General features: G+C 33.3%; 1 protein-coding gene across 1 annotated transcript; it reads right to left on the bottom strand.

Moving 5' to 3' along the window:
* Positions 1–9,163: 9,163 nt before the first annotated feature.
* LOC141670967 (uncharacterized) lies at positions 9,164–9,670 on the bottom strand. Its single transcript, XM_074477060.1, has one exon. It carries the CDS (start codon positions 9,668–9,670, stop codon positions 9,164–9,166), a length of 507 nt encoding a protein of 168 aa, XP_074333161.1.
* Between the last annotated feature and the right edge of the window lie 4,501 nt (positions 9,671–14,171).

The following is a 14,171-nucleotide window of genomic DNA, read 5'->3' as shown; positions in this document are numbered from 1 at the left end:
CATATTACAACAATCGGTTCTCAATTATACCTCTCTTTGTTCGGAAGGCAATTAGCCTTGGAAAAATGATTTTCAAGATATTGATGAAATTTAGACAATCTTAACAAGATTTCAAAATCTAATATCTGAAAAAATAATGAGCTCTGAATAAAAGAGTCACAATACTCAGAAAATTTATAACTTGGAAGGAAGAATACAAAAAGGATTATCCTTCCATGTCCTTAGAATTTTATATTGTGATATTATAGAGAATATCCATTGAAAGCAATGATTGTTGAATAATAACATCATACGAATGATACTTGTAAGATTTTCCCATTGAAAGAATACTTTTCTTTTCGAATAACGAAGGAAATTTGAAATAACATTCTCAACCAAAGGTTAATCATTGAGGTTTCAAAATGATGTTATTTTGAAGGAAGGAATTTTACTCAATAATTTAACAAATAAGGAAGTATATTGTTCTTCAATCCCTTTATGATTTTAATTGGTTATTCTTTACATAAACGAAAGAATAGAATATTTCATGAACAAAATATTTCATAAAACTGAATATGAATTCTCGTTTGAGTGGGCGACCTAGTTAGGTCTCAATTAAATCATTCTTTGAAAATTTCATCAACAATTAAATTTTGCATATGTAATGCACTATGGAATAATAAAAATTTGATTGGAAGTGGAATTAGCAAAATAATAGCTACTCCATATCAAGCAATATTATCAACCGGCTAAGAAAATGGCCAGCACAATTGGTTTGGCCCATAGCAACTAGCTAGGACGATTAGCTAGGCTTTCGTCGTATTAATTAAAATTTTGACTAGTTAGGACAATTAGCTAGTCATTCACGAGAACATATGCAACTAGGCATATTTCAGTTTGTTTGTATAAAAAATCTCAACATCGTAACCACTGAAGAAATTGTGGCTACCTGGATGTCGTTTTTGAAATAAAGAGTTTTTAAATTTGGGCCGAGAAAGACAATTATAACTCTGAATCGAGTGGTCTTGGCATTGGAACAATCGATAGCCTCTTATCAAATATTTTTTTCCAAATAAAGGGTACACTCATAGGTGCCCTAGTTCACATACTTTATCAGATCATTAAATAGAATTGAATTCAGAATACCAATATCAAATTGATACCCTTACTATGATTTCAAAGTTCAATATATAATTTCATCCCGATTATAGGAAAAGGATTCCCGAGGAATATATGGATATTAGATCATCCATATTTTTAACAATTTGTTAGATATTTACAATCTCGACTAAGAAGAGTAAGTATGAAAGAAGAATCAAATGAAGATACTCATTATGAATATTCATCGATGAATTGAGGGAAAATTTATATATATAAAAAATCTCTTGGATAATTGAAATGAAGTATAAATATCTCTGAGTTGAACACGAAGATCATAATCTATGAATGAAAGTTCATTGATTAACTAAAAGAATTGAACAAGTCCCGATGCGTAGAAAGACTATTCAAGATGGTCACATCAGAAGTTCAAAGTAGGGAACGAAAAGGATTGCCTGATATAACTTATCAAGGCAATACGAATGATCAACAATTTGGAGGGAGTAATGTGACAGTGAGTAGGTGCCAAAATATTTCACTGATTATCCTAACTCTCATCATTATCCATCTGAGGATGATCCCACCTCTTCTTCTTCATAATTTGATGTTTCAAATAGTTTCTCTTTCAACATCATTTTAAAATTGCTTACTAACTTGACTTTTGCATGTATATCTGTCATTCCGGTATTTTACCTCGAAGACCTTACTCATAAATATTCCAAAAACATCTGTTAAGCCGATAGTTGCCTGCTACATGCATCTATTACTAACTATAAGTGGCCAGTTCCCCTAGGAACAGATCAAAGAGATCTCTTAGGGATCTCAATGCAGTCCATAAGTTCAGTGGTATGTGTGTGTAATTGAACATACGTTACCGAATATATTAGAGGTCTACGAGTATATATACGTAGCCTCTGATATCATATCTACCAAAGAATTCTACTTTAGACTCACTGGTCTATTCTTTTTAAAAGGTTCTAAGATCGAACAATCGCTCGTTGTAATCTTACTCCATCCAATTGTAGTCATGCCATCAATTCTCGATGATCTCGATGTATGAGCTAAACCATTATAACCTTACATGTTAAGCACACTAATAATATCATGTAGTGTAGTCGTCTTACGTTAACATTCTTATATTACATTCAAATCTTCCTAAATAGAAAATATCCTTAAGGGTATATTGGACAATATCTCTCGTGAATTCGTGATTAATACAATATTCACATCCTTCTTGGTAAAATGACACCTTTAACTAGTTTGGGTCAATAACCTCAACTGTATATTAATAATTAGACTTTATGGTTCTCACATGTGATGCCACTTCATGGGAAACCTATAAAGAACTACGAGTAACAAGGCTCATGTTATCAAAATTTACATATGTTATTGGTAATATCGTCTTTACCCCAAATGCCCCGGAGACTCAGCTCCGAGTTCTACATCCACGTCCTTTCCAAATCATATATGATTATAACTTTTCTTCTCATCATTCTGATAATATCTAATGGTTCTATTAGTCACGCTTTAATACCCCAAATATACATTTAACCTAACCTACACATTGAGGCTACATCTGGTAGTCCACTGATGAACTCTATATGAGCTCTTACGAAATCTCACATCTAGACAGATTCCCAACACTCTCGTCTCTAAGTACTATAACTTATGGCTCTGATACCATTTCTGTAACGCCCCCAAATCCAGGGTCAGGAATCTGGGTCGTCACGCCATCCTTCACTCATGTGTAACCTGTATAGATTCAATAATCCAACATACCCCAATCTCATACACACACACACACAAGTTATAGCCTTATAAAATGATGTACAAAATGTAATCTTCTTTTATTATACTCAAATGTACTTTACAGGATCTCAAACAATTATTCATAACCTCTACATGAAGTTACAATAATTACGACTGATATCTTATACCTATCTGATACTCTTGCGCACCGGAGAGAAAGCTGCCAGGGATTCTCCCCATGACTGCAAGCGACTAAGTCCCACACCGGTATACTGGTTATCTGTTGTATTGTGTCATTTAAAAGAAAGCAAGAGTGAGCTATAATGCCCAGCATCATAATGTACAGTATGAAATGACTATATGATAAACTCAAGTAAAACATCATATATGATAAATATGTTTTATTCAAAAAATAGTTTTCCTTGGTGATACACACCTTCTTTTAAAAATAGTTCTTTGGTGGATTTATTATCCTGCGAATACATTAATGGTAAACCCAACACCTAGGCTTGGGTTACAGTATTGCATCACAATTCCAACTGGAAGAATATGACATTCGTTGGAGCCACCGCACAAATCAGTCGAACTACGAAAATAGTAACCTTTTCTACTAGTAGAAGGACGACACCTTCGTATCCCGGTTATCACCCTTGCCGCATACGGGCTATGTGTCCTCATTTCGGGTATACACACACTTCGCAGGTCCTTAGGTACATATAGTACTGTCTCTTACGGTACCGGCAGTCTATCCAATACACGAAGTACTTGGATCCTACCCCTCCTCTGTCCTTTAGGAAATCCTATCATATACTTGGAATCATCAAACTATATCGAAGTTCCCCAAGCGTTTTGCTTGTTGATAGGCACAACTTTACTTTATATATATATATGTACTTCCGAAAGTTTTCGGAGGAAATACTAAGGATGTGAGTTAACCGTTGTCAACAGATAAGTAAATAAGGGGGAGTTCATTTTGAAACTACATTCAAAATATTTAAAATAAGTCGAGATAATATTCTCCGACGATCTGAAATTATTCGAATATTTTCCGAAAATCAGAAAGTATTTTATATCAGGTTTTATGATTTTTAAATCATAAATAAATCCTTTAATAAATAATAAATAATTACTTAGCAAAAAAAAAATTAAATATTAATAGATAAATATTTAAACCTCGAATGAGTTTACCTTAAAATAATATTTAAAATAATATTGCTCAACTAATTTATGTCTACGTAATTTAATAATCTTTAATGTTTAATCGGGTTTGAAATAAATAATTGTTAAAGTATACTTCTCCCATAATAAATGAATAGATATATAATATTTATTATTCAAACAATAAAATATAGTTGAGGGAATACGATCTTTGGAAATTGTTTTAATAAAAGTTCGAAGTATTTAATATTTCGCAAGTGGACATCGAGTCCCTTGGAATAAAATAAGTACAGACTTTTAATGTTCCAAAACATCTCCGGGATGATTCCCGAGTTTATACTTTATAAAAACTGACCGACTCTCGGTCTTATAACTTATATATCACGCTCTACTATAGCGTTTGTATTCTTAAATAAAACACCTCCGGAATAATTCCGGGTTTTCATAAAATTATACTAACCGATCCTCGGTCTAAAATATACTCCTCATATATACAACGCTACTATCTAGCGTTATCGATTGAAATTCGGTAATATTTATATACCAAAATCATTATCATATCATATGATATTATATAACATAGTTCATAAAACATCGTAAATATAGCATCATGTATATATTGACATTATTTGAAAATGAACACAACACAACAGTTTTAAAAGGTAGGGTTTGAAAACTTGCCTGGAGTCCAAGACACGTTTCCCGACTTCTTCTCATTTCGGGTTTTCTAATCAACAAACATCATAATCTTAATCAGTATTCCTACTCTCATCACCAACTTATATTTCTAATAAGTTCAATACTTCAAAACTTTCATCATTCGAACGACTCGAAATAAGTATCACTCCTTGGTCGAAACGGACGGTCAAAGTGGTTTTCTAGATTTGACTTTACCGAATATTACTATTACGCGACTCGCACTCCATCATTTTTAATAAATCGTAAAATTAATATTTTAAAACAAAACCAGCTCGAGGAGCTTTTTGAGTGCTTTTAATATTTATCCTAAAAGTTTCATTTTGATAAAATGAATTAAATTAGGTGAAAAGCATTTCAAAAGTTCGGTCAACTACTGAGTTTTACTATTCAAACCGCTTTTACTAAAACGTTGATATTTCTCAAACCGTTAACTCAATTGATGCACCACTTTTGCGTGCGCGATCTAGAAAAAATTTAGAATACATCATTTAAAAATGGTTTTCTGGTAACAGGGGTGAAAATCCCGAAGTGGCAGTTTCCTAACATCAGGTTGTTTTTGACATTCGTACTCCGCGCGACCTCGGCTCCGACACTTTTATAAAATGGAAAACTTAACATTTTTACATGAAATTTTTATGGAGGCTAAAAAATCTATTTATTACTCTCTTTAAAAATTTCATAATTTTTGAATATTTTTAAGTCGATCATTTATATTTACAAAGTTCAAGCGATTCAAGGAAGTTTACAAAGTTTAAGTCGACACTTTTCAGGAAATTACAGTTTATACATTCAGGAAGTTCTGCAGAAATTTAAGTTGAATTTTGTTCCTTTTAACGAGGTTACGATTACGACTCGAGTTTTGTTTACGTCTTAAATTATTATACCACCATCAACAATCATCAAATAATCATCTCAACACTAACTCCTCTCAAGAACATCATGTTCTTGAGGCAAAAATCATCAACCTTAAAACTAATTAACTAAACATCAAGATAATATCAAATCAATCATCAAACCATACTTATATCCAAGATCCTTATTTTTCTTAAAAATTAAAACTTAAACAAAATTTGGATGAATGTTTATAACTTTCTTGAAGCTTTTTAATACTTAGTAAAGTCCTAAGATCCTTGATGAATCCTTGTTCAAGCTTTAGGAGCCTTAAACATTTATGAAAAATCAAGAAAACAAGTTAGTGATTTTCGGAGTTACTATTCACCCTCAACTCCAAACATTTTTATAAAATTGAGAAATTTATGGATGGGCATGAAATTTTTTTCTTGACTTACCCATGATATGAGAGAGGTTTGGTAAAAATTTGGTGATATTTGAATGAGTAGAACATGAGATATGAATTTTTCTCTCCGTGGTGTTCTTGAAAATTCGCATGGTGTTTTGTGTGAGAGAGAGAGAGAGAGAAAATGTGTCGCTTCCTTGGTTGCTTCTTGGTTGCTTTTTGTAATAATGTTGTGGTATCTTGTTTATTATTCTAGTATAAATCATAGGATTGATTTTTGTTGCCAAATCTCTAGACAATTCTAGCTAGGCTTTTTAGATTACAAGCTAAGCTAATTAGCTTAGCCATTAGCTTCACTATTCTCTAGCCCTAGTTGATCATCCTACTTCCTTAGCTCACTATCTAATAAATTAACCATGGTTACTTTTCTTCCACGGTTTGTTAGTGTGTTACATTTATTTAATCGTTTACGCGTTCGTTCGGTAGCTTAAATGTTTTCGTAATACTTTCTCGCAAATGGTTGGTGATGTAAATCCTTTCGTATTTATTCCTCATGTTTTGAAGTATCGTCCTTGGATATAAATCCGTAGGGTTTTAAATTCATAATTATATTATTATCCTCGTAATCCTCGATGATTCGCCTTGGATATAAATCCGTAGGGTTTTAAATTCATAATTATATTATTATCCTCGTAATCCTCGATGATTCGTAAATATGGTCATTTTTCAAAGTTCATTTTCTTCAAAACTAATAGCGTTTAAATACACTCATATGGTACGTATAATCATAATATCAACTCGGAATCTTAAATTAAAAACTCGTATATGGTGTGGTCGCAAAAGTTTTTATTAAACCGCAATGTTACTATTCATAAGGTCTTTTACCGATGTCAAAAAAAATTTGGGTTTTTACATGCATCATCTCTCCATCAACATCCACTTCACATTAATTTTCAGGTTCTGAATCATCATCATTAGAATCCGATGACTCTGAATCAGACTGTATGATGAGAGCCTTTCTTTTTACCTTCCTAGAGATAATTGGCTATTCTTCAGTCTTTAAAGCAATTGTCTTAGACTTCCCTCCATGCATCTTCTTTCTTTGCTCCATCTCAAGTTCATGAGTCTTGAGCATCCCATAGATTTCATCAAGAGACATATCAGCAAGTTCATAGTTGTCTCTTATTGTAGTAGCTTCTGGATCATATTCCTTATCCACTAGTGACAGATCATTCAACAGCTTTGTGAATCTGTCATATGTATCAGTTAGTGACTCATTAGATTTTGAGTCAAAGTGCTCATACTCCTGTGTGAGTATTGTCTTCCTGTTCTTTTTGATGGCATTGGTTCCTTGACATCTCACTTCCAATGCATCCCAGATTTCTTTTACAGTCTTGCATCCAATCACCCTGTTTGACATGACATTGTCAAGTGCACTATGAAGCAAGTGTCTTACTTTTGCATCCTTGCGTAGTGAAGAGATGTCTTCAGTGGTGAGTTCTCTCTTTTCTTTGGGAATCATCTTCTGTGGCTCATTTCCAACTACAACAGAAAGCTTTATGGGCGCGTGGACCATCATAAATTCTGTCTAAATATTTTGGATCTGTAGCTTCCAGAAACATGGCCATCTTCACACTCCATACAGGGTACTCAGACACCCTGAGCTAGGAACCCTGATGGTTTCATATCTACTGGTGTTTTTAACGGGTTGAACATTTGCAGGTTCTTGAGGGTCTAGTGTTTTTGATTGATCAGGCATGATTGATTATTTGTTTGGATCTTAACTGTTTGTAAGCTTAACAGATTGGCTCTGATACCACTTGTTAGGCCTCAATGATACTATAGAAGGGGTTGGATATAGTATCTACAATCAATTCAATTATAAACACAAGTATGTAACATAAACCAATGTTTATTCAATATATCAAACTCTGTTACAATAGGTTTAATCTACTCTCTCAGTGATGTATGATATCACTAAGAGTTGCTAGGGTTATAATGAATAATATTCTCGTAAATGATAACACATATAGTGTAAACTCTAATCTGTGTTTAGATACTACACATTTACAAGATATCTCCTAATTGATATGATATGTTTTGTTTCCTAAAATACATCAATCAGAGATTATCTACTGTAGTCCTTTAGCTGTATAACTCTCCAAGCATATCTTCTTTTGTTTAATCCAGATCCTCTCCAGTAAATCAGCCGCTTTTCATCCCTGAAGTGTATCCGCACTTAAGTTCTGATGTAAGTCCTGATGGCTTAAGTTCTGATAACTTCCTGTCTTTAGTAAGTTCTGATTTCCAGTTAAGTTCTGATAATAAGTTCTGAAACTAAACAAATTAGATTAGACATGACATCACAAATATATCTAACAGGGCTTTTACGGGCTAATCCATAAATGTAATTAATATTTCTTTTTTTATATAATATTTATATTAAAACAAATTTACATGATAATTAAAATAAGTATAATAACTGACTTAAATTTATTAAAATTAATTTAATAAAATAAAAATATAATAATATCAAAATTATGAGTATTACATTCTTCCTCCGTTAAAAAACTTTCGTCCTCGAAATTCATGCAACGTGCTAAATCCATAAAATATTAATGTTTTGAACAAACACATATGCTGATTCCCGAATATGGCATTGCAATAGTATATATATCAAAACTATACGAAACAAGTTATGATGGAATTATCCTCCTATACCCGGTCATTTTTTTTAAAACAATAAATTGAGTTTGCCGGATATCTAAGTGTCTCGTAAGCAATATAAACCAAGATTTATTCCGCTAATGTCAAAAGTCATAACAATGAAAAATGTTTTGGATGATAGTACCTCAATTATTTGAAGATTCATTTGTAGTCATTTGTTTGTTATTGCCACTTTGATCATCATTATTTTTGCGACTATAGAATGGCTCTTTGCAATTACGAATTGTGTGACCTTGTTTTCCGCATCTAAAACACGCGCCAGTAGTCCAATGACAAGTTCCATTGTGCATCTTCCCACAAAGCTGACAACGAGACCTTTTATCATTCTCCTCATCTCCATTGCCTCCATTTTTTTTATCTAAAGCTCCTAGTATATTACCCATGATTATTTTTCTTGAATCTTCCGGAAGATCCATCCTTTTTAAAATTCTTGTCTTGCTCAGTAGTGTCATCTTCCCGTTTCCTCTTCTGATTTTGTATCTCAAGTTTCTTGACATAGTCAATCTGGTGAATCTCCTAGTCTCTAGCACTATCCACTAAACTGTCCATCGATGTATAACGATTAGCTATCATGTGGTTACGAACTGAAGACTTCAGAGCCCACTTAAATTTCATGATTTTATCTTCTTCATTCCCAGCAATAGATCGTGCATATCCAGCTAACCTCTGAAACCGAACCTGAAAGTCAGCCACAGACTCATTCTCTTTTTTAGCTATAGTTTGATATTTTCGAGCGTACTCTTCACGAATGCTAGCAGGAAAATATCTCTGATCAAATTGAATCTTGAACACATCCCAAGTGACAGTATCCTCATAACCAGCTGCGTGAGAAGCCACCACTGACTTCCACCAAATGCTAGCATCTCCCTCAAGACGGTATATACCAAAACGAGCCTTCTCCACCTCAGAACAATTCAGTACCCTAAATATTTTCTCCATATGGTCAATCCATGCTTCGGCATCCATAGGGGTCTTGACCTCCTTGAAAGAATTTGGCCTCTGTTTCATAAAGCGGTCAAACATAGTCTGACCTTCATGATTCTGCCTATGACCACCACCAGTGTAAAATATAAGTGATGATGTCAAAGATTACTAGAGATAATAATATCATTGGTATCCCTGATCAAAATATGAAGCAAGCCAAATGGACATCTGATCTAAGAAGGAGATTAATGAACTGTTATTTTTGGTAATCAGCTAAGCTTGGGGGCAACCCTAAGTAAGTTGTGTTGTTATCTTAGTTTGTATTTTGTACTTGTAACATTTAAAGTCTGTAAAAATGTCAAAGGAGCAGACTGAAGTCTTTTTCTATAAACAGTGTCAAGCCTAAGAATTCTATCTGGAAGAAGATCAAGAAGATCATGCCTCAGAAGAATTATGAAGAAGCTTAGATTTGAATAAATCTGTTTTAGGAAAAATACTATAAGTCAAGATCTCTACAAGTCATAGATTTAATGTTATAGAGAAGCCACTCGAGAACTCCGGAATGGTTTATTGAGAAGTCAGGAAAGCTACTAGAGAACTCAGAGATATCGACAAGCAAAATTGAAGACATGAAGATTGGAGATATCAAAAAGTCCTTTCTTTACTAGAGAACTCAAAGTTATCGATAAGTCTACATTCATTAGAGAACTCTGAGTTATCGATAAGTCTAAGTCTACTAGAGAACTTAGAGATATCGATAAGTCAAAATTCACTAGAGAACTCAGAGACATCGACAAGTTGAATTTTGACTAGAGAACTCTGAGATATCGACAAGTCAAGAAGCTACTAGAGAACTAAGAGTTATCGATAAGTCAAGTGAAGATGTGAAGACTAGAGTTCTCGAAAAGCCCAAAATTCTCTTATAGAGAACTGAAGACCTCTACAAGCCAAACCAAATGTAGAGTAGTAGAGATCTCGGTAAGCCAATATACTTATCGAGATGTCAAGTGTTCTATAGACCTAAACTGGAGATCTCGAGGTACAATCTCAAAGTACAAAGTTGCAGATCAGTTCAATATCCAAGATAAATAATCAACAAACAATCCAACAGATGGATTGACAAGTCTATAAAAAGCAGTTTCAAGAGTGTGCAAGATCAATGGTAAAGATTAACTGACAGAGGAAGAATAAAGTGAACACGGGATGCTAAAGATATGTTAAGCCAAAAATGGAAGATCTACTTTTCCATAAATAGAAATGACAAGTGACAGTTTAGAGAAGCTAATAGCATGTCTTATTACACACTGTGTCAACCATCAGTTAACTGTGTTATAAAGTTAACACTGGTCCTTAGTCAGTTGTAACAATTTAGATCAAATTTCTTGTAATGCTCTTAAGAAGAAGCTAATCTTTTTATCAACAAAGAGCCTAGAAATTTTGTAGTAAAATAGTCTTAATTTTAATATAAAATTAAATGAGTTTTGAAAGGCATATGTCATAGCCTATTTGTTTATTCGAGGATTTAACTCAACTCAAATAAGGATATAACAAGTAAATAGTGGTTCTATCGTCAGAGAGATCTCTCAAAATAACATATGTCAAAGGATTAAGTAACATTGTTCATCTACAGACTTGAGGACTTAATTCACTGGAAGAAGCTCAAGAAATTGATCAAGCCTCAGTGATATAAATCAAGATTGTGGAGTTAATCAAGTGACAGAGATCTCGTCAGGGTATCAATTAATTACAGGGATTTAATCTGAAGAAAATCAAGACATGAAGAAACATCACAGATGTTAATCATTCATGAACCAGACAGTACATCGAGTGTCAACATTGAAGTGGTGAAATGGATTCATAAGTTTCAGTAATTTTCAGCAGATTGTCAGAAGAGTGGTTGCTGTTCAAGATTAATATTAATTCTCTATTAATTAATTAAGTGTAATAACCCCAATTTTTGGGAAATTTTTGAAACCCTTATGAATAGTGTTTTTGCTGAATGAGAAAATTTTTCATGTCACACTATGTAGGGGTTCTGATATGGATATTCTGAGATTTTATTAGTACTTTATATGGGATATAAGTGTATGTAAAGATCGTCAGAATCCAAATCCGAACACTTTGATTTTTCCCGGAAATACACTAGATACGGAAAGATTTGAGAAAAAGGTAACAGGATAAAAAGTGATTTAAATTAAAGGATTATAGGAGAGGATCATAAAAGGAATATAATATATTGAGAAAGGTTAAGGGAACCTAAGTAATAAGATCCCGGGTATGATCCTTCAAACGATAAACGAAAACGAAAGTTAAGCGAACCGTATAACAGATCTGCGGTCATTAGGCAAACAATTAGGAAGTTAATCAAAGGGATTAGAGAGGATGATATCACCCAACCAATGAGAAGAGGACAAGGAGGGGAGGATGACATCATGAGGATGACACAAGCATGACATGGGAAGGAAGGAGATGTGGTGGCTTTTTAACCACACAAAATCAAGGGCAACTAGGTAATTTACTAAAACAAACACAAAAATCAAACCAACCAAGCCAAGCAAATCATTTTTCATCAAAATCAAAAAGAAACCAAGGCATTGTTCTTCATGCTCTCGGCCAAAACAGAACCAGAACACTAAAACTGCTGTATCTCCTTCATTTCTCACTCAAATATTGTGTTCTATAGCTCATTGGAAAGGTATTGAGATGGCCTACAACTCTTGTTCACAAGTCTCGTCCAAATAATCATGGTAAGACCCTCATTTTTACAGTTCTTTAAATCGGACTTTTAGAAACTTCAAAGCCTAACTTTGTGTTTTTGATTTCTTTGGAAAGATCAAGCTTGTAGGAGGCTCCCTAAGGCTTCCTAGCAACTTAACACCTCCCAAGGAAGGTATAAACTTCAAACCCTAGCCTTTACTTTATTTGTTAGTAAGTTTAATGGTTGGTGTTGTGAAATGAGAAGCATGGATTGTGATTATTAGTAGTTTGGTTTGATTTGGAAGTGTTTTGGTAATTGAAGCTTGATTATAGTTCATAGGTCTTGATTGTGGTTGTTTGAGTTGAAAACCTTGGAGATTATGGACTGATGTGGTATGGTTTAGGTGAAGTTTTGTTGTATTGATGGTTATGAGTTGGTTGGTGGTTAATTGGAGTAGTTTAAACATTGGTAATCGCGTAAACATAGCCGTCGTAACGTCCGATTTTCTTTGGACTGTTTTTGTGCATAATATTAGGACCCGAGAACCCCCTGCTAGATTATAACCACTGCCATTTTTAGATACCTCATGTTACGAGCTTCGTTTTGATATGTAGTTCGTTCGATTCCGATGCACGATTTAGGAGAAACGACCGTTTCAAGTAACGGCGTTCCGCGAACGAAACTTTTCCCCTCGCCTTACTTTGAAACATAGGTTAAAGACCAAAAAGGGTTAATTAATGTATGAAACATTTATGGTAAGTGTGTTAGGCAGTTAGTAAGACACTCGCGAAGGAATCACCTTAAAACTCGTAAAGGTTAAATTATTAAAAATGGTGGAGCCGAGGGTACCCGGGTGACTTAAGCAAATCAATAAGCGCAAAACAAGCGTTAGAGTCTAAGTTAGTTAAAGTATAGATTTACAAGTGACTTTGGTTTAATTCCAACTTACTTGTTGTTTATAGGTTACCAGACTCTCCCGAGCCATTTATCACCCCAAGTCGCTCAGGCAAGTTTTCTACCCGTTATACTGTTGTTGTGATGTAAATATATGTATATGCATTATCTTGTGATAAGTGCATGATTGTTATTAGCAAATTTTGCGATATATTGGAGCATGCTGATATGGTATATATGCATGTCTGTTTCGTAATCTTGATATATATCTGTTGATTCAATTGATTCAGTTGATAATACCTATGCTAGAGGATAGCGGTAATTTGCATATACCCTTAGTATAGGGACCCAAAGGTGAAAATATTTTCTAAAACCGGGAGTCGAGGATCCCGAGTAGGTTTTGTATATATGGATATATATATATATATACTTATATATATATGGTCATAGTTTTCAAAACTATTAATCGAATAAGGATTATTCGATAACTTTAGCTTTATTTTATTATTGAATATTATTTCGAATATTATTCGAAGGCTTATGACTCCTTTATATTAAATGAATATTATTTTGAATATTCATTCGAGGACTTATGACTCCTTTTATTTTATTATCTGAATATTATTTGAATATTCATTCGAGGGCTTATGACTCAGTTTATATTATTTAATGAATATTATTTGAATATTCATTTGAGAATCTATGACTCCGATTATTTGCTGAGATATATTCTTTATTTTATTAAAGAATAAGGTGTCAATAATCAAACTTATTTTCGATTGTTCCAATAAAGATAGTACTTTCATATAAGTATATCTTTGGTTATTTGATATCCATTTCAAGTATAAGTTGTAATACTTCTACTTCAATTATTTTTATAAAGATTATTCTTTATGGGAATATTATTTAAATAATAATATTCAGTCATTTTCTAAATATTCTGGGGACTGATTTACTTCATTAAATCAGCTTTACTCCAAACACTCTATAAAGTATTTTCAAGTCTTC

This window comes from Apium graveolens, chromosome 1, assembly GCF_009905375.1.
Source record: "Apium graveolens cultivar Ventura chromosome 1, ASM990537v1, whole genome shotgun sequence".
Taxonomy (NCBI): Eukaryota; Viridiplantae; Streptophyta; class Magnoliopsida; order Apiales; family Apiaceae; genus Apium; species Apium graveolens.
This window is presented reverse-complemented; position numbering and strand designations above follow the sequence as displayed.